The 22,325-nt window shown below is 41.3% G+C and overlaps 1 protein-coding gene and 1 long non-coding RNA gene across 11 annotated transcripts in view; one reads left to right on the top strand and one right to left on the bottom strand.

Moving 5' to 3' along the window:
• The window catches only part of kcnc2 (potassium voltage-gated channel, Shaw-related subfamily, member 2), a 50,294-nt gene that overhangs the window by 12,601 nt on the left and 15,368 nt on the right, over positions 1-22,325 (top strand). For both annotated transcript variants that reach the window (XM_049474101.1, XM_049474100.1), the window contains exons 2-3: positions 11,064-11,973; positions 20,486-20,656. In XM_049474101.1, the coding sequence (XP_049330058.1) occupies positions 11,064-11,973; positions 20,486-20,656 (1,081 nt within the window). The remainder of the gene's footprint in view (positions 1-11,063; positions 11,974-20,485; positions 20,657-22,325) is intronic.
• On the bottom strand, positions 20,811-22,005 carry LOC125797621 (uncharacterized). 9 transcript variants are annotated; one of them, XR_007436481.1, is made up of 6 exons: positions 21,828-22,005; positions 21,528-21,627; positions 21,178-21,277; positions 21,078-21,127; positions 20,938-21,027; positions 20,817-20,887 (listed from the first exon to the last, which is right to left on the bottom strand). It is a non-coding gene; the product is annotated as an uncharacterized LOC125797621 (long non-coding RNA). The 9 variants fall into 9 exon arrangements; XR_007436499.1 differs by lacking the exons at positions 21,078-21,127; positions 21,828-22,005 and adding an exon at positions 21,628-21,698 and having other exon boundaries at positions 20,938-20,987; positions 21,128-21,277; positions 21,528-21,577; XR_007436457.1 differs by lacking the exon at positions 20,938-21,027 and having other exon boundaries at positions 20,818-20,887; positions 21,028-21,127; positions 21,828-22,000.

The raw sequence follows: 22,325 nt of genomic DNA, 5'->3' as shown, positions 1-22,325 counted from the left end.
ACAACACCTGAGAAACGTGAGACACTACAGCAATTGTTTGAAATACTATTGTTAGCAACCTCCCGGACAACCTTAGCAACAACTTGAATGGAATATCATTGCAACTGCAACCTCCTGCAAACACCTTAAGTACTGCAGCAACACCCAAGCAACCCAAGCAATTCATGAATGACTGCTGGTGAGGGAACCTCCATGGCTGTTGGTTAAAGGAGACCTAAGCAGCCGTAGGTTTATAAGGATCTGAACACCTGCTGGGTTAGGGGACATGTGTATGTGCATGTGCATACCTGAGTAGCTGCTGGTTTGGGGGATCTGAGGAGCTGGTGGATTATCGAGACCTAAGCAGCTGTAGGTTTATGGAGACCTGAGTTGCTCCTGATTCATATTGACTGTAATGGTTGTTCATTTAGGGGACCTGAGCAACTTCTGGATCATAGGGACTTGAGCAACTGCTGATTTGAGGACCAGAGTGACTTCTGGATTATAGGTACCTGAGTGATTGCTGGACTGTAGCTACCTGAGCGACTGCTGGACTATAGCTACCTGAGCGACTGCTGGACTATAGCTACCTGAGCGACTGCTGGACTATAGCTACCTGAGCGACTGCTGGACTATAGCTACCTGAGTGACTGCTGGACTATAGCTACCTGAGCGACTGCTGGACTATAGCTACCTGAGCGACTGCTGGACTATAGCTACCTGAGCGACTGCTGGACTATAGCTACCTGAGTGACTGCAGGTACCTAAGCGACTGCTGGACATAGCTACCTGAGTGATTGCTGGACTGTAGCTACCTGAGCGACTGCTGGACTATAGCTACCTGAGCAACTGCTGGACTATAGCTACCTGAGCGACTGCTGCACTATAGCTACCTGAGCAACTGCTGGACTATAGCTACCTGAGCGACTGCTGGACTATAGCTACCTGAGCGACTGCTGGACTATAGCTACCTGAGCAACTGCTGGACTATAGCTACCTGAGCGACTGCTGGACTATAGCTACCTGAGCGACTGCTGGACTATAGCTACCTGAGCAACTGCTGGACTATAGCTACCTGAGCGACTGCTGGACTATAGCTACCTGAGCGACTGCTGGACTATAGCTACCTGAGCGACTGCTGGACTATAGCTACCTGAGCGACTGCTGGACTATAGCTACCTGAGTGACTGCAGGTACCTAAGCGACTGCTGGACATAGCTACCTGAGTGATTGCTGGACTGTAGCTACCTGAGCGACTGCTGGACTATAGCTACCTGAGCAACTGCTGGACTATAGCTACCTGAGCGACTGCTGCACTATAGCTACCTGAGCAACTGCTGGACTATAGCTACCTGAGCGACTGCTGGACTATAGCTACCTGAGCGACTGCTGGACTATAGCTACCTGAGCAACTGCTGGACTATAGCTACCTGAGCGACTGCTGGACTATAGCTACCTGAGCGACTGCTGGACTATAGCTACCTGAGCAACTGCTGGACTATAGCTACCTGAGTGACTGCTGGACTATAGCTACCTGAGCGACTGCTGGACTATAGCTACCTGAGCGACTGCTGGACTATAGCTACCTGAGCGACTGCTGGACTATAGCTACCTGAGCGACTGCTGGACTATAGCTACCTGAGTGACTGCAGGTACCTAAGCGACTGCTGGACATAGCTACCTGAGTGATTGCTGGACTGTAGCTACCTGAGCGACTGCTGGACTATAGCTACCTGAGCAACTGCTGGACTATAGCTACCTGAGCGACTGCTGCACTATAGCTACCTGAGCAACTGCTGGACTATAGCTACCTGAGCGACTGCTGGACTATAGCTACCTGAGCGACTGCTGGACTATAGCTACCTGAGCAACTGCTGGACTATAGCTACCTGAGCGACTGCTGGACTATAGCTACCTGAGCGACTGCTGGATTATAGCTACCTGAGCGACTGCTGGACTATAGCTACCTGAGCGACTGCTGGACTATAGCTACCTGAGCGACTGCTGGACTATAGCTACCTGAGTGACTGCAGGTACCTAAGCGACTGTTGGACATAGCTACCTGAGCGACTGCTGGACTATAGCTACCTGAGCGATTGCTGGACTATAGCTACTTGAGCGACTGCTGGACTATAGCTACCTGAGTGACTGCAGGACTATAGCTACCTGAGCGACTGCTGGACTATAGCTACCTGACCGATTGCTGGACTATAGCTACCTGAGCAACTGCTGGACTATAGCTACCTGAGCGACTGCTGGACTATAGGTACCTGAGCGACTGCTGGACTATAGGTACCTGAGCGACTGCTGGACTATAGGTAGCTGAGCGACTGCTGGACTACAGGTCCTTGAGTGACTGCTGGACTACAGGTCCTTGAGTGACTGCTGGACTATAGGTACCTGTGTGACTGCTGGACTACAGGTACCTGACCGACTGCTTGGCTATAGGTACTTGAGCGACTGCTGGACTACAGGTCCTTGAGTGACTGCTGGACTATAGGTACCTGAGCAACTGCTGGACTATAGGTACCTGAGTGACTGCTGATTTAGGGGACCTCAGCGAATTTAAGTGATTTAAGTGACTTCTGGATTATAGGGACATGAGCAACATCTGGATTATAGGAACCTGAATAGCTGCTGGACTGTAGGGACCTGAGCTACAACTGTATTATAGGGACCTGAGTTGCTGCTAGTTTAGGGGACCTGATCAATATCTGGATTATAGGGACCTGAGCAACCGATGAATTATAGGACCCTGAGCTATCGCTGAATAGTAGGACCCTGAGCGACTGCTAGATTATAGAGACCTGAGTGTCTGCTGATTTAGAGGACCTGATTGGCTGAAGGGTTTAGGGGGTCTAAGTGGCTGCTGTTTCTGGAGGACTGAAAGTTCCAGGTGGGGTACCAGTAGGGTGTAGCTCAGCAGCAAATGTACACACACACATACACACACACAAACACACACACAAGTGCACTGTTGGTGTGTGTGTGTACAGGTGTGTGCTTGGTGTTCCCCAGGCAGTGCAGGGAGTCATTTCACACTTCGATGGCAGAAGGTGCCTGACTCACTCTCACTCTCTCACTCTCAATGTGCAAGCCTTATGTAGGTCACAGAGTTTGTGTGTGTCTGTGTGTGAGTGTGTTAGGTTTTCAGTATTTATTATACATGTTGCTTCTTCCTTTCACAGCTCACATCTTTCTTTATTCATCTGCAGCTTTTTTCCCAACACACACTCACACTGATGGCATTTTCTAAAGCACTCTTTTTGCTATTAAAATTATAGTCGGTTTTAATTTATATGAAAATACCACAGCAATTCCATAATAGCCACAAAATATATCATAGAAACTGCCAAACAACAGGTTATGATTTATGTAACTTTGTCATATTGACATCCTGAAGAACTACGAAAGCTAATAACCACCAGGAATACCACAGAAACTGCATAGTCATAACCTAACAACCATTTGAAATATCATAGCAGCTGTATTGTTGAAATCAAACAACCATCTGAAACACTTTAACAAACACCTGAAATGCACAGCAACACCATAATATCCACCAGAATAACCATACGAATGGTATAGGAATAACCCAGCAACCACCTGGAGTACTGTGGCGTTTATTTGTCATGTTGCCTAATGACAGAATGGACGGAATGTACGCATAAACCTCTGAACTCCTCTGCACTGAATTAATAATACACTCAGTATAAGTATTAGTATTATACGTCGTTTTCCCCTCTCTAAGTGCTCCTCCCAGCTGCTGTTGGAACAATTCCAAAATCGTTTAAACCAGTGCCATCGCCCCACAGTCACTTCGGTGACGTCAGTCCCGCCTCTCTCTGTCTGCCGTGTGTTCTCCATTCTGGTTCTCAGCTCAGCAGACGTCGGGGTGTGAACACGGGTCCGGCTCCTTCTACAGAACCACCAATCAGGATTCAGCTCACAGACACTTCTCTACCAGGCCATCTGTTTCTCACACACACACACACATTCACACACTGGATGGGTGTCATCATCGATGGTAAAGGACGGGAGGTTCCCCTAGCCCCTACGACTCACCATTAAAAACCAGCCAGAGATTGACTGAGGGAACCCTCAGAATCAAGTCTGGTCCAGATTTCTCTAGAACGCCTCCAGCCAGGGCCTCAGTTCATGTGTTCTGTTCTATTGGCAGCTCACCTCATTTACATTATTTAATATTGTTAAGCTCTGTTTTTCTGATTCTCTTAAAGAACCAGATGTGCTTCGTTTTTGGCACATTGATATTTTTATGGCAGCAGAGGAAGGCAGAAGAAACTGACCTGCATGTTCACGCGATGAAGGTGCACGAGCAGGTCATTTACAGGAACAGCAATATTATTTTATTTTGTATTCTGGTTATTGTTGATGTAAAAGCTGGGTTTGGATTCTGTGCCAGTTTGTGTGTGTAACGAGTTCAGTGCATGCGGCACAACTGCTTTGCCAAAATAGCAATAAACATCTAACTGATGACTGTTGTCAGTGTTTAAATCATTCAGTAGCACACCTGTGTTTTCCATTCCCAACATAGCAATTCACCAGAAATGTACCTGTACTCACCTAATTTATTATGCCAATTTAGGAAGTCTGTTGCTATTTAAACAGCATAGGTGCAAGGCGTATAACTCTTCCTCACTCTGAAATCTTCTTCACACACAATACCTCACTCTGAACTCTTTTTTTATACACTATACCTCACATTGAATCCTTTCTCTAACTAAAGGTACATTCAGGTACACTTTTTTCTTATACACGTTACAGCTCACAATAAACTCTTCCTCCACACACTATACTTCACACTGAACTCTTTCTCTACACACTGTACCTCACACTGATCTCTTCCTCTACACACTATACCTCACACTAAACTCTGTCCCTACACACAATACTTCACACTGAACTCTTTCTCTACACACTGTACCTGACACTGATCTCTTTCTCTGCATACTGTACCTCACAATAAACTTTTTTCTCCACACACAATATCTCACACTGAACTCTTCCTCACACACACTACCTGACACTCAATTCTTCCTCTACACACTATTCCTTATACTAAACACTTCCTTTACACACTATACCTCACAATGAACTCTTCCTCTACACACTTTACCTCACACTAAACTCTGTCTCTACACACTGTACCTCACACTGATCTCTTCCTCTACACATTATATCTCACACTGAACTCTTTCTCTACACACTATACCTCACAGTGAAGTCTTCCTCTACACATTATACCTCACAGTGAACTCTTCCTCTACACATTATACCTCACACTGAACTCTTCCTCTAACTAAATAAAATGTTCCTTGTATATAATACAGCTCACAATAAACTCTTTCTCTACACACTATACCTCACAGTGAACTCTTCCTCTACACATTATACCTCACACTGAACTCTTCCTCTACACACTGTACCTCAAACTGATCTCTTTCACTACACACTATACCTTACACTAAACTCTTCCTCCACACACAATACCTCACATTGAAATTCTTCATCTACACACTATAACTCACATTGAAACCTCTCTCTACACACTATACCTCACACTTAATCCTTCCTCTAACTAAATAAAATGTTCCTTGTATATAATACAGCTCACAATAAACTCTTTCTCTACACACTATACTTCACACTGAATTCTTCCTCACACACTATACCTTAAACTGAACTCCATTTCCAACATAGCAATTCACCAGAAATGTACCTGTACTCACCTAATTTAGTATGCCAATTTAGCAACTCTGTTGCAATTTAAACAGCATAGGTGCAAGGCGTATAACTTTTCCTCACTCTGAACTCTTCCTCACACATACAATACCTAACACTGAACTCTTCCTCACACATAATACCTCGCTCTGAACTCTTCTTCTACACACTGTACCTCACATTGAATCCTTCCTTTAACTAAAGGTACATTTTTCTTGTACACGTTACAGCTCACAATATACTCTTCCTCCACACACTATACTTCACACTCTTTTTCTACACACTGTACCTCACACTGATATTTTCCTTTACACACTATACTTCACACTCTTTCTCTACACACTGTACCTCACAGTGATCTCTTCCTCTACACGCTATACCTCACACTAAACTCTGTCTCTACACACTATACTTCACACTGGACTCTTTCTCTACACACTGTACCTCACACTGATCTCTTCCTCTACACACTATACATCACACTAAACTCTGTCTCTACACACAATACTTCACACTTACACTAAATTCTTCCTACACACAATACCTCACACTGAATTCTTCATCTACACACTATACCTCACATTGAAACCTCTCTGTACAAACTATGCCTCACACTGAACCCTTCCTCTAACTAAATAAAAAATTCCTTGTACACAATACAGCTCACACTAAACTTTTCCTCTACACACTTTACCTCAAACTGAACTCTTCCTTACACACAATACCTCACTCTGAACTCTTCCTCTACACAGTATTCCTTACATTAAACTCTTCCTCTACACACTATACCTTACATTAAACTCTTCCTCTACATACTATAGCTCACACTGAACTGTTCCTCTACACACTACACCTCACGCTGAACTCTGTCTCAACAAACTATATTTTGCACTGAACTCTATCTCTACACACTATACCTCACATTGAACCCTGTATCTACACACTATACCTCACACTAAACTCTTCCTCTGCACACGATACCTCACACTGAACCCTTCCTCTAACTAAATAAAATTTTCCTTGTACACAATACAGCTCACACTAAACTCTTCCTCTACACACTATACTTCACACTGAACTCTTCCTCACACACTATACTTCACACTGAACTCTTCCTCACACACTATACCTCAAACTGAACTCTTCCTCTACACACTACACCTTACATTAAACTCTTCCTCTACACACTGTACCTCAAACTTAACTCTTTACTACACACTATACCTCACATTAAACTCTTTCTCTACACACTATACCTCATACTGAACTCTTCCTGTACACACTATACCTCACACGGAACTCTTTCTTTACACACTGTACATCACACTGTTCTCTTTCTCTGCATACTATACCTCACACTGAACTCTTTCTCTACACATTATACCTCACACTAAAGTTTTTTCTCTACACACTATACCTCACACTTAACTCTTCCTCTACACACCAAACTCACACTGAACATATTCTCTACACACTGTACCTCACACTGAACTCTTTTACTACACACTGTACCTCACTCTGATCTCTTTACTATATGCACAATCACACAATTATAACACTTACTACATTCACTACAGTCAGTAATAACTGCACGTAATAACACTATAACTAATCAATATACTGTATTTATTGTATTTAGCATCTGCTGTACTACTTGTATGTGAACCTTGTGTTTTGGTCTGTCATGCACTGATCTGTCTGTTACTGCACTGGAGATTTAGTCTAACAGTGTTTTATTGTATAGTGAAACCCTGTATCAGTATGCGTAATAATTAAGTAAAATTGAATTCAATTTACTAAATCAACTGCTGGAGGATTACAGTGGATGCTCCTTTTTAGGCTCATCTTAATTAAACCTGCTCAGTAAAACCGCATCACTAACACTCCCGGATTACTCAGGGTTAGTATAACTTTCTCCCTTCCTCGGCCGTAGCGTGACTCCTCATATGTGGGGTTACCACGGTTACCGGGGCTCAGATCTAATACCCCACTGAGATCAGAGGCTGGAGCTCGGCGCTGTGGAAGCCGCATTAGCCGTATTAGCCCCGCTAACCGCCGTGCTCACAGGAGACATCTAAAGCCTGACAACATCATTAGCTGTGTTTACATGAGTACTGATTGAACACGGCCCAACCGGACTGCAGCCGGGCCAACCGGCACCGTTCCGGGCCATGGCAGCGCGAGATCTGTGTTAGTGCTGTATTAGCGTTGAGAATAAGCTAAAAGCACAACCTTCAGACTCTAAACAGTAAGAGAAAGAGCAGAAATGGTGGCTCAGTGGTTAGAGCACTGGGCTGTTGACGTTAAGGTCATGGGTTTGATAACATGGTTTAGCGGGCTGCTCCCATATATTGAGCAAGGCCCTTTACCATCACTGCTCACTGGGTGCCAGGGCAATTTAGGGGGTTGCAACTTGATATAAGCCCTGGAAAAATAATAAATACTTGAACAATAAAATCATAGCAAAGTAAACAAATGCGTTGTTAATTACCATTAAACTGACACAATTTAAGAGTTACCATCACAAGGTACAGCAGCAGTTTTTCACACAGGGCCATGTAGGTTTGGATTATTTGTCCCTTAATAATAAAAACCTGTATTTAAAACAGCATTTTGTGTTTCTTGTGTTGTCTTTGATTAATATTTAAATTTGTCTGATGATCTGAAACAGTTAATAGTGACAAACATGCAAAACAACATTTTTAAATTTTACTGTTGGTTTGACATCACAACGACACATCTTGAGAAAATTAATAGAGTTATTTATTACTCATTTTGTCTGTTGTTTCTCCTATGGTTTCTCCAAGTGCCACTTGGAGCAAGAAAGAAACATGTGAGCATGGTGGGTATGTGCCCCAGTCAAATATAGTCATATACAAATTGTGTTAAGTCAAATTTAAGTGAATATAAGAAAATAACGTCAAATATCAAAAAATTTTTGAGGTTTTACTTTTTTGTTGACCATCATTTTAAAGTGAAACTGCAGCTGCGCTAATTAATATCCATTGTCTGTCTCAACATAAATTATGAAGCTAAATCGATCTCCCATGCTGCACTGTAATACTTTTTTATGGGAGTAGTTTATGACAGGTTGGTGAGTTAGGGTTGTGAAATATTTTCAACCCTAAAAAGGGGTTGCACAGAAAAGAAGGTTAAAAACCTCTGATTTAGGATAGCCAATTTATTGCCAATTTAGATGCAGTTTGTATTATGGGAGTAAACCCACACAGGCTCAAGGAGAACATGGAAACTTCACTGGGGGGACTTGAACCGAAGACTCCAATGTTAAAAGGAGGATATATGCTAACAACCAAGCCACTGTGCTGCCCAGTTAACAAAGATGCCATAAAGAACATTATGAGAAAGTCTTATTTTAACCAGCAATAGGTCTCCCCATTGATACAGCCCCTGATTTATTCACAGTGCTGCTGGAGTTAAACAGTGTGGTACAGTGTTACCTAGCGGCGTTACGCTCACTGTCAGCCTGCTGTCAGCACCGAAACAGCACTAATTATTACCACATTACTGCAGAGAGGAGAGGAAGTGTTTGATGCTGCAAAGACCTATGGGTGTTTTGACACATGTGTGCTGTGTCTCAGAGCAGCTGTAGTACAGTCTGACTCACACTTTACTGTTTTATCAACACAGCCTGGGTCCGACAGCGCTCAGCTTAAGGTCTTTACCCACGGGCACCATGGGACCTTTACTCTACTCATGCTTTAATATGCTAATTCAGAGAGCAGGGGATATACACACTCCATTCTGTAGAGTGAGAAAACTGAGCTTAGTGGAATTTACTCTACAGTGGAAAGCTTATTGAGGTGTAGGCTGATGTGTAAATGATAACAGTTATAATCTGGTTAAACTCTGGGTCTTTCCACAAGAGGTAGTAAAAGTGCCTCTTCCACTGCTATATAAAATTGTTGGGTAGTGTAGTGACTGCTAGACCTGCCTCTGTGATGGACTCAAGAACATTTTTCTCAGTGGGCAGACTTTGATAGTGGTGCATCACTGGACTAAGAGAAGAAGAGTGGTCATTTCCCATCTAGACAGACTTGCTCTGGTCTATCATTTTTGGTGACAAATCTAGGTTCTGTTTGGGATCTGGCACCGGTGGGGTTCAAGGCTGGTGTGATATTCTGGGGAGCACTGCATACAAGAGTTGGTCAGCCCCAGTAATGATACAAGGAACAATAACAGCTCAGTGATTTGTGCAGGACATCCTACAGACACATGTGTTGCTGCCTCTCATGGACAACTGGCAAGGCAAGGGTTTCCCGGGAATGTCTCTACCAGATAAATAACACTTCCATGTTCTGGCTGGTCTCCAGATTTATCAGAAATCCAGCATTTATGGGAGCAGCTGGAACAGCAGCTTCAGTAACCTACTAGTGTAGAGCAGGATCTACAGGCCCATCTGCTACATCTGTTGGTAAACATGCTGCAGGGTGCCATACAGAACCTCTATACCTCCATACCCAACCATATAGCATCCTGTATCCAGGCTAGAGGCTCCAACAGTGTGCTAGACCTTCCTTTCAGTTGTACAGTTTCCTTTTACTCTAATATTGTAATCACTATAGTGTTTCATCATTACATTTACACAGATTAAGACTTATTACATTACAAATCTCAACTTCCTTCTGTGTTATATTTGTTAGTTTAATAAAACAGGATATATTAATCCATTAACACCTCAATGAACACTCCTAAACACTAGAATAGGTTGAGGTGTTTAATATCTTAATACAGGGATGGGCAACTGGCGGCCCGGGGGCCGCACACGGCCCTCGTCATCACTCAGTGCGGCCCGCGAATAGATCAAAAATAATTTCAGAATTTCATAATTAAAAAACAAAACAAAAAAAAACAAAAAAAAAAAAACGTAATTCTACTTTTGACCGCTAGAGGCCAAACAACCACGAAAATTGACATTGACATCCAGTCCATTGTGAGCCAGCAGGCCAAACCACAGCTCTCTCATTAGCTTCAATAAATGTTTTTTTAAGCAAACGGTTTGTCTTTTGCCGTATTAAAATGCATTAATATGCAGAAAATAGTTGTTGATAAATGTTGGTGCTGTAAACATACAGATATAAATTCATATAAAATTTGTTCTTATTGAAAATCATTTGTAGCGTTTTTCATATTCAATTATTTGAAGTGCGAGGTCATGTGGCCCTCCAATGGTCATGCTGAAAAAAATGTGTCCCTCTCCATCATGGAAGTTGCCCATCCCTGTCTTAATATCTCTAATTCCTTGCTACTGAAATCACATGCTATCAGTATCAGTTATTTACTGTTTGAAGGTTAATTATTCTCTCTCTCTCTTTTTTCCACAGTTTGTGGCTTTTGCTTCTTTGTTCTTCATCATGGTCTCTATCACCACCTTCTGCCTGGAGACCCATGAGGCCTTCAACACGATCATCAACAAAACTGACGCGTTACGGAATGACAGTTTGCTGGAGGTTTCCCCACAGTATGAAATAGAGACTGACCCAGCGCTTACCTATGTGGAGGGCGTCTGTGTTTTATGGTTTACTTTCGAGTTCTTGGTCAGAGTGACATTCAGCCCTGATAAGCTGGAGTTTGTAAAGAGTGTCCTGAACATCATTGACTTTGTAGCCATCCTGCCCTTTTACCTGGAGGTCGGGCTGAGTGGCCTTTCTTCCAAAGCTGCTAAAGATGTGTTGGGATTCCTGCGCGTCGTTAGATTTGTCCGGATCCTTCGGATTTTCAAGCTCACCCGGCATTTTGTAGGTTTGCGGGTCTTGGGCCACACCCTTCGGGCAAGCGTTAATGAGTTTTTCCTCCTCATCATCTTCCTGGCCCTTGGAGTCCTCATCTTTGCCACCATGATCTACTATGCTGAACGAATTGGCGCTAACCCCAACGACCCCACAGCCAGTGACCACACCATGTTCAAAAACATCCCTATTGGCTTCTGGTGGGCGGTTGTTACCATGACAACATTGGGCTATGGGGACATGTACCCACAGACATGGTCAGGTATGCTGGTGGGAGCACTGTGTGCCCTAGCAGGCGTGCTAACAATAGCCATGCCTGTGCCAGTTATTGTGAATAACTTTGGTATGTATTACTCTCTGGCCATGGCCAAGCAGAAGCTACCCAAGAAACGTAAGAAGCACATCCCCCAGATGGTTCAGGTGGGGTCCCCAGGCTACTGCAGGACTGATTTCACCATGGCCTGCAACAACACCCAGGGGCGTGGCCTGGAGCGCCACAGATCAGGTACAAATAACATCAAAGATCAGGTGAACGAACCGGTCGGTGGTGTAGCACTGCTCCAGAGTAAGCCATAGTGTGTTTGGGATAGAGTGTGTATATGCAAAAATATGTTACACCCAGAATATGTTAAGGCCATAATGTCTTTGGGATAGTGTGTTATGGCCAGAATATATATACAGGCTAAATGTGTATATGGTAAAGTGTGTATATGAGATGAGGGTGTTTGGTACAGAGTGGGTTTAGGCCAAATTATGTTTGGTAAAAAATTTGGCCAGAGTGTGTTTACACCAGAATGTGTTTAGGATAGTGTGTTATGGCCAGAATATATATAAAGGCTAAATGTGTTTATGGTAAAGTGTGAGTGTGCCATAATGTGTTTGGGATAGAATGTGTTTGGAATGGGGTGTGTTTGGGATTGAGTGTGTTTGGGATGGAGGGTGTTTGATTAGGTTAGATTGTCTTTGGGATAGAGTGTGATTAGGCCAGATAGTGTTTGGGATCAAGTGTGATTAGCCCAAAATGTGTTTAGGACGGAGTGTGTTTATGCTAGATTATGTTTGGAATAAAGTGTGTTTAGGATAGAATGTGTTTGGGATATAATATGTTTAGACTAGAGTGTGATTAGGTCAGAGTGTGTTTGGGATATAGTGTGTTTGGGCCAGAACGTGTTTTCGAAAGAGTGTGTTTAGGATATAATGTGTTTGGGATGGGGTGTGTTTGGAATAGTGTGTGTTTAGGCCAGATTGTGTTTGGGATATAGTGTATTTGGGCCAGAACGTGTTTTTGAAAGAGTGTAATTAGGATATAATGTGTTTGGGATGGGGTGTGTTTGGAATAGTGTGTGTTTAGGCCAAATTGTGTATGGGATAGAATGTATTTAGGCCAGAATGTGTTTGGGATGGAATAAGTTCAGGATAGAGTGTGTTTGGGATGGAATGTATTAAGGCCAGAATGTGTTTTGGATGGAATGAGTTTAGGATTGAGTGTGTTTGGACCAGAATGTGTTTTCGAAAGAGTGTGTTTAGGATATAATGCGTTTGGGATGGGGTGTGTTTGGAATAGAATGTATTTAGGCCAGAATGTGCTTGGGTCATAACGTCTTTGGGATAGAGTGTGTTTGGGATAGAGTGTGTTTGGGATGGAAGGTGTTTGAGATGGAGTCTGTTTGGAATAGAGTATGTTTGGGCCATAATGTGTTTGTGATAGAGTGTGTTTGGAATGGGGTGTGTTTGGGATGGAGTGTGTTTAGGGCAAAGTGTGTTTGAGATGGAGCGTGTACATGCCAGAATCTATCTGGGATAGAGAGTGTTTTGCATAGATTGTGTTTTGGCAAAAAGGTTTTTGGGATGTAGTGTGTTTGGGATAGTGTTTTTGGCATAGACTGTATTGAGGCCAGATTTTGTTTGTGATTGAATGTGTTTAGGCGAGAATGTCTTTGGGAGGGGGAGTGTTTGGAAAAGAGTGTGTTTAGGCCAGAATGTGTTTAGACTAGAGTGTGATTAGGCCAGATTGTGTTTGGAAAAAAGTGTGTTTAGGTCAGAATGTGTTTGGAATGTGTTTAGGCCAGATTGTGTTTGGAAAAAAATGTGTTTAGGCCAGATTGTGTTTGGGATTAAGTTTGATTAGACTTTGTTTGGGACAGAATGTGTTTGGGCCAGAATTTGTTTGGGATAGAAGGTGTTTGGGTCAGAATGTGTTTGGGATGGAAGGTGTTTGGGCCAGAATGTGTTTGGGATAGAATGTGTTTGGGATAGAATGTGTTTGAGCCAGAATTTGTTTGGGATAGAATGTGTTTGAGCCAGAATTTGTTTGGGATAGAATTTGTTTGGGATAGAATGTGTTTGGGATAGAATGTGTTTGGGCCAGAATTTGTTTGGAATAGAATGTGTTTGGGATAGAATGTGTTTGGGCCAGAATGTGTTTGGGATAGAATGTGTTTGGGCCAGAATGTGTTTGGGATAGAATGTGTTTGAGCCAGAATTTGTTTGGGATAGAATGTGTTTGAGCCAGAATTTGTTTGGGATAGAATGTGTTTGGGATAGAATGTGTTTGGGCCAGAATGTGTTTGGGATAGAATGTGTTTGGGCCAGAATTTGTTTGGGATAGAATGTGTTTGGGATAGAATGTGTTTGGGATGGAATGTGTTTGAGCCAGAATTTGTTTGGGATAGAATGTGTTTGAGCCAGAATTTGTTTGGGATAGAATGTGTTTGGGATAGAATGTGTTTGGGCCAGAATGTGTTTGGGATAGAATGTGTTTGAGCCAGAATTTGTTTGGGATAGAATGTGTTTGGGATAGAATGTGTTTGGGCCAGAATGTGTTTGGGATAGAATGTGTTTGGGCCAGAATTTGTTTGGGATAGAATGTGTTTGGGCCAGAATGTGTTTGGAATAGAATGTGTTTGAGCCAGAATGTGTTTGGGATAGAATATGTTTGAGCCAGAATGTGTTTGGGATAGAATGTGTTTGGGATAGAATGTGTTTGAGCCAGAATTTGTTTGGGATAGAATTTGTTTGGGATAGAATTTGTTTGGGATAGAATGTGTTTGGGATAGAATTTGTTTGTGATAGAATGTGTTTGGGCCAGAATGTGTTTGGGATAGAATGTGTTTGAGCCAGAATGTGTTTGGGCCAGAATTTGTTTGGAATAGAATGTGTTTGGGATAGAATGTGTTTGAGCCAGAATTTGTTTGGGATAGAACGTGTTTGGGATAGAATGTGTTTGGGCCAGAATGTGTTTGGGATAGAATGTGTTTGAGCCAGAATTTGTTTGGGCCAGAATGTGTTTGGGATAGAATGTGTTTGAGCCAGAATTTGTTTGGGATAGAATGTTTGGGATAGAATGTGTTTGGGCCAGAATGTGTTTGGGATAGAATGTGTTTGGGCCAGAATTTGTTTGGGATAGAATGTGTTTGGGTCAGAATGTGTTTGGGATAGAATGTGTTTGGGCCAGAATGTGTTTGGGATAGAATGTGTTTGAGCCAGAATTTGTTTGGGATAGAATGTGTTTGGGATAGAATGTGTTTGGGATAGAATGTGACTGAGCCAGAATTTGTTTGGGATAGAATGTGTTTGGGATAGAATTTGTTTGGGATAGAATTTGTTTGGGATAGAATTTGTTTGGGATAGAATGTGTTTGGGATAGAATGTGTTTGGGATAGAATTTGTTTGGGATAGAATGTGTTTGGGATAGAATGTGTTCGGGATAGAATGTGTTTGAGCCAGAATTTGTTTGGGATAGAATTTGTTTTGGATAGAATGTGTTTGGGATAGAATTTGTTTGGGATAGAATGTGTTTGGGCCAGAATGTGTTTGGGATAGAATGTGTTTGAGCCAGAATTTGTTTGGGCCAGAATGTGTTTGGGATAGAATGTGTTTGGGATAGAATGTGTTTGGACCAGAATGTGTTTGGGATAGAATGTGTTTGGGCCAGAATGTGTTTGGCATAGAATGTGTTTGAGCCAGAATTTGTTTGGGATAGAATTTGTTTGAGATAGAATTTGTTTGGGATAGAATTTGTTTGGGATAGAATGTATTTGGGATAGAATTTGTTTGGGATAGAATTTGTTTGGGATAGAATTTGTTTGGGATAGAATGTATTTGGGATAGAATTTGTTTGGGATCGAATTTATTTGGGATAGAATTTGTTTGGGATAGAATGTGTTTGGGCCAGAATGTGTTTGGGATAGAATGTGTTTGAGCCAGAATTTGTTTGGGATAGAACGTGTTTGGGATAGAATGTGTTTGGGCCAGAATGTGTTTGGGATAGAATGTGTTTGAGCCAGAATTTGTTTGGGCCAGAATGTGTTTGAGCCAGAATTTGTTTGGGATAGAATGTTTGGGATAGAATGTGTTTGGGCCAGAATGTGTTTGGGATAGAATGTGTTTGGGCCAGAATTTGTTTGGGATAGAATGTGTTTGGGTCAGAATGTGTTTGGGATAGAATGTGTTTGGGCCAGAATGTGTTTGGGATAGAATGTGTTTGAGCCAGAATTTGTTTGGGATAGAATGTGTTTGGGATAGAATGTGTTTGGGATAGAATGTGACTGAGCCAGAATTTGTTTGGGATAGAATGTGTTTGGGATAGAATTTGTTTGGGATAGAATTTGTTTGGGATAGAATTTGTTTGGGATAGAATGTGTTTGGGATAGAATGTGTTTGGGATAGAATTTGTTTGGGATAGAATGTGTTTGGGATAGAATGTGTTCGGGATAGAATGTGTTTGAGCCAGAATTTGTTTGGGATAGAATTTGTTTTGGATAGAATGTGTTTGGGATAGAATTTGTTTGGGATAGAATGTGTTTGGGCCAGAATGTGTTTGGGATAGAATGTGTTTGAGCCAGAATTTGTTTGGGCCAGAATGTGTTTGGGATAGAATGTGTTTGGGATAGAATGTGTTTGGACCAGAATGTGTTTGGGATAGAATGTGTTTGGGCCAGAATGTGTTTGGCATAGAATGTGTTTGAGCCAGAATTTGTTTGGGATAGAATTTGTTTGAGATAGAATTTGTTTGGGATAGAATTTGTTTGGGATAGAATGTATTTGGGATAGAATTTGTTTGGGATAGAATTTGTTTGGGATAGAATTTGTTTGGGATAGAATGTATTTGGGATAGAATTTGTTTGGGATAGAATTTATTTGGGATAGAATTTGTTTGGGATAGAATGTGTTTGGGATAGAATTTTTTGGGATAGAATGTGTTTGGGACAAAATTTGTTTGGGATAGAATGTGTTTGGGACAAAATTTGTTTGGGATAGAATGTGTTTGGGATAGAATGTGTTTGGGCCAGAATTTGTTTGGGATAGAATGTGTTGGGGCCAGAATTTGTTTGGGATAGAATGTGTTTGGGCCAGAATTTGTTTGGGATAGAATGTGTTTGGGCCAGAATTTATTTGGGATAGAATGTGTTTGGGATAGAATGTGTTTGAGCCAGAATTTGTTTGGGATAGAATTTGTTTGGGATAGAATGTGTTTGGGATAGAATGTGTTTGAGACAGAATTTGTTTGGGATAGAATTTGTTTGGGATAGAATGTGTTTGGGATAGAATGTGTTTGAGCCAGAATTTGTTTGGGCCAGAATGTGTTTGGGATAGAATGTGTTTGAGCCAGAATTTGTTTGGGATAGAATGTTTGGGATAGAATGTGTTTGGGCCAGAATGTGTTTGGGATAGAATGTGTTTGGGCCAGAATTTGTTTGGGATAGAATGTGTTTGGGTCAGAATGTGTTTGGGATAGAATGTGTTTGGGCCAGAATGTGTTTGGGATAGAATGTGTTTGAGCCAGAATTTGTTTGGGATAGAATGTGTTTGGGATAGAATGTGTTTGGGATAGAATGTGACTGAGCCAGAATTTGTTTGGGATAGAATGTGTTTGGGATAGAATTTGTTTGGACCAGAATGTGTTTGGCATAGAATGTGTTTGAGCCAGAATTTGTTTGGGATAGAATTTGTTTGAGATAGAATTTGTTTGGGATAGAATTTGTTTGGGATAGAATGTATTTGGGATAGAATTTGTTTGGGATAGAATTTGTTTGGGATAGAATTTGTTTGGGATAGAATGTATTTGGGATAGAATTTGTTTGGGATAGAATTTATTTGGGATAGAATTTGTTTGGGATAGAATGTGTTTGGGATAGAATTTTTTGGGATAGAATGTGTTTGGGACAAAATTTGTTTGGGATAGAATGTGTTTGGGACAAAATTTGTTTGGGATAGAATGTGTTTGGGATAGAATGTGTTTGGGCCAGAATTTGTTTGGGATAGAATGTGTTGGGGCCAGAATTTGTTTGGGATAGAATGTGTTTGGGCCAGAATTTGTTTGGGATAGAATGTGTTTGGGCCAGAATTTATTTGGGATAGAATGTGTTTGGGATAGAATGTGTTTGAGCCAGAATTTGTTTGGGATAGAATTTGTTTGGGATAGAATGTGTTTGGGATAGAATGTGTTTGGGCCAGAATTTGTTTGAGATAGAATGTGTTTGGGCCAGAATGTGTTTGGGATAGAATGTGTTTGGGCCAGAATTTGTTTGGGATAGAATGTGTTTGGGATAGAATGTGTTTGAGACAGAATTTGTTTGGGATAGAATTTGTTTGGGATAGAATGTGTTTGGGATAGAATGTGTTTGAGCCAGAATTTGTTTGGGCCAGAATGTGTTTGGGATAGCATGTGACTGAGCCAGAATTTGTTTGGGATAGAATGTGTTTGGGATAGAATTTGTTTGGGATAGAATTTGTTTGGGATAGAATTTGTTTGGGATAGAATGTGTTTGGGATAGAATGTGACTGAGCCAGAATTTGTTTGGGATAGAATGTGTTTGGGATATAATTTGTTTGGGATATAATTTGTTTGGGATAGAATGTGTTTGGGATAGAATGTGTTTGGGATAGAATTTGTTTGGGTTAGAATGTGTTTGGGTTAGAATGTGTTTGGGATAGAATGTGTTTGGGATAGAATTTGTTTGGGATAGAATGTGTTTGGGATAGAATGTGTTCGGGATAGAATGTGTTTGAGCCAGAATGTGTTTGGGATAGAATTTGTTTGGGATAGAATGTGTTTGGGATAGAATTTGTTTGGGATAGAATGTGTTTGGGCCAGAATGTGTTTGGGATAGAATGTGTTTGAGTCAGAATTTGTTTGGGCCAGAATGTGTTTGGGACAAAATTTGTTTGGGATAGAATGTGTTTGGGCCAGGATGTGTTTGGGATAGAATGTGTTTGAGCCAGAATTTGTTTGGGATAGAATGTGTTTGGGCCAGAATTTGTTTGGGATAGAATGTGTTTGGGCCAGAATTTGTTTGGGATAGAATGTGTTTGGGCCAGAATTTGTTTGGGATAGAATGTGTTTGGGCCAGAATTTATTTGGGATAGAATGTGTTTGGGCCAGAATTTGTTCGGGATAGAATGTGTTTGGGATAGAATGTGTTAGGGATAGAATGTGTTTGAGCCAGAATTTGTTCGGGATAGAAGGTGTTTGGGATAGAATGTGTTTGGGATAGAATGTGTTTGGGATAGAATGTGTTTGGGATAGAATGTGTTTGAGCCAGAATTTGTTTGGGCCAGAATGTGTTTGGGATAGAATGTGTTTGGGAGAGAATGTGTTTATGGGACGAAGTATGTTTTGAATAGAGGGTGTTTAGGTATGTTTGGATCAGTATGAACTTTGAGCAGTATATACTCTAGTATGAAAAGTTTGGGCACCCCTCGGATACCATACTGGAGGAGCTGGCCTCCTGTACTTCTCCTTACAAAAACAAAGTGTATTCAAATGTACTATTTTCACGAATTTGCTTTATAATTTATTGGTTGTTTAGATCAGCAATTTCCATTTAAATATATTATTTAGTTTGAGCCAGAATTTGTTTGGGATAGAATGTGTTTGAACCAGAATTTGTTTGAGCCAGAATTTGTTTGGGATAAAATGTGTTTGGGATAGAATGGGTTTGGGATAGAATGTGTTTGGGATAGAATTTGTTTGGGATAGAATGTGTTTGGGCCAGAATGTGTTTGGGATAGAATGTGTTTGGGATAGAATGTGTTTGAGCCAGAATGTGTTTGGGATAGAATGTGTTTGGGCCAGAATGTGTTTGGGATAGAATGTGTTTGGGATAGAATGTGTTTGAGCCAGAATTTGTTTGGGATAGAATGTGTTTGGGATAGAATGTGTTTGAGCCAGAATTTGTTTGGGATAGAATGTGTTTGGGATAGAATGTGTTTGAGCCAGAATTTGTTCGGGATAGAATGTGTTTGGGATAGAATGTGTTTGGGATAGAATGTGTTTGAGCCAGAATTTGTTTGGGCCAGAATGTGTTTGGGATAGAATGTGTTTGGGAGAGAATGTGTTTATGGGACAAAGTATGTTTTGAATAGAGGGTGTTTAGGTATGTTTGGATCAGTATGAACTTTGAGCAGTATATACTCTAGTATGAAAAGTTTGGGCACCCCTCGGATACCATACTGGAGGAGCTGGACCTCCTGTACTTCTCCTTACAAAAACAAAGAGTATTCAAATGTACTATTTTCACTAATTTGCTTTATAATTTATTGGTTGTTTAGATCAGCAATTTCCATTTAAATATATTATTTAGCAGATGAACACAGTGATATTTGAGAATGAAATAAATTTTATAAAATCTTTATAGAAAGTGTGCAATAATTCTTTAAACAAGTTTAGGCAGGTGCATACATTTAAGCACCCCAGCAGAAAAATAATATCAATATTTAGTAGATTCTCCTTTTGCAGAAATAACAGCCTCTAAATGATTCCTATAGCTTCCAATGAGTGCTTAAAGGTATTCAAATCAATAAAACGACAAGGGTGCCCAAATGTATGCGCCTGCCTAAACTTGTTTAAAGAATTATTTCACACTTTCTGTAGATTCTAGGAACTTTATTTCACTTCTCAAATATCATTGACTCACACAAACATAACTTTTTCATACCACTGTATTTGGAACTGTATGTATTTGGGTATAAGTTATCTTTATTGTTTTTGTAACTTGTTTTGTTCCCTTCCACAGTTTTATCAACAGACTTCAGTGTAGGAAGTGACATCACCATGTCTCCAGAGGAGCGTGTGCCAATGCGCCGGGTTAGCATGCGTGAACCTGATCGACATCATGAAAGAACTTGTTTCTTATTGGCTCCCAGTGACTACACCTGCACTGCAGAGTCCAACATCCACAAAACAGGTGCACTTACAATGAACAATCACATTACAGCTCCAGTTAACTCTTTCTGACCATGCTATCAGTCAATTCTCTATCATCACATCAATCACTCTTCTTATTGGCTTCATAACCGGTCTAATTAGACAGTAGTGTCTGCACTTCATAAGTACACCTGCACCACCCTCTAAAGGTGTTACTGCACCTGTTAGAACTAACACTACTCACCACCACCCTCTAAAGGTGTTACTGCACCTGTTAGAACTAACACTACTCACCACCGCCCTCTAAAGGTGTTACTGCACCTGTTAGAACTAACACTACTCAGCACCACCCTCTAAAGGTGTTACTGCACCTGTTAGAACTAACACCACCGTCTAAAGGTGTTACTGCACCTGTTAGAACTATCATTACTCACCACCACCCTCTAAAGGTGTTACTGCACCTGTTAGAACTAACACTACTCACCACCACCCTCTAAAGGTGTTACTGCACCTGTTAGAACTAACACTACTTACCACCACCCTCTAAAGGTGTTACTGCACCTGTTAGAACTAACACTACTCACCACCACCCTCTAAAGGTGTTACTGCACCTGTTAGAACTAACACTACTCACCACCACCCTCTAAAGGTGTTACTGCACCTGTTAGAACTAACACTACTCCCCACCACCCTCTAAAGGTGTTACTGCACCTGTTAGAACTAACACTACTCACCACCGCCCTCTAAAGGTGTTACTGCACCTGTTAGAGCTAACACTACTCCCCACCACCCTCTAAAGGTGTTACTGCACCTTTTAGAACTAACACTGCACACCACCACCCTCTAAAGGTGTTACTGCACCTGTTAGAACTAACACTACTCACCACCGCCCTCTAAAGGTGTTACTGCACCTGTTAGAACTAACACTACTCACCACCACCCTCTAAAGGTGTTACTGCACCTGTTAGAACTAACACTACTCACCACCAACCTCTAAAGGTGTTACTGCACCTGTTAAAACTAACACTACTCACCACCGCCCTCTAAAGGTGTTACTGCACCTGTTAGAACTAACACTACTCACTACCACCCTCTAAAGGTGTTACTGCACCTGTTAGAACTAACACTACTCACTACCACCCTCTAAAGGTGTTACTGCACCTGTTAGAACTAACACTACTTACCACCACCCTCTAAAGGTGTTACTGCACCTGTTAGAACTAACACTACTCACCACCGCCCTCTAAAGGTGTTACTGTTTACGTGTTAAAATCCCTTAGCCCCCTATGGAGCCTAAATCAATCATTATGTATATCCAGCAGTGTGTTAGACACATCATACCACCACTTACTTTATTAAATGCCTTTAAAGCAGAGAAAACTGTAGAATATGTAGAACAGTGGGAATATGCAGTAGAATATGCAGGAACAGGGTTGAGAAACACTGTTCTAACTTCTGTTCATTTGTAGTTCACAGTACGACCACATTTCCTGACGTTTATATTAACTTGTGCCAAAAATATGTATGAAACGTAAAGTAACATTCTTTTTCATAAAAGGACAGTTGTAAAGTCACCTTTACTTGGATGTAACTAATAACAAACAGAATACAGAAAAAATGATTATTTGTGATTAAAAGTAATTCCACAAATATTCTTCTAGGAAACTATAGGGTGGGCTTGGTTTCACATTAGCAAATGTGTCCCCCTC

The sequence above is a fragment of the Astyanax mexicanus genome, chromosome 2, assembly GCF_023375975.1.
Source record: "Astyanax mexicanus isolate ESR-SI-001 chromosome 2, AstMex3_surface, whole genome shotgun sequence".
NCBI classification, from domain to species: Eukaryota; Metazoa; Chordata; class Actinopteri; order Characiformes; family Acestrorhamphidae; genus Astyanax; species Astyanax mexicanus.
The sequence above is the reverse complement of the archived record's forward strand: the minus strand, read 5'-3'. Positions and strand labels throughout refer to the sequence as shown.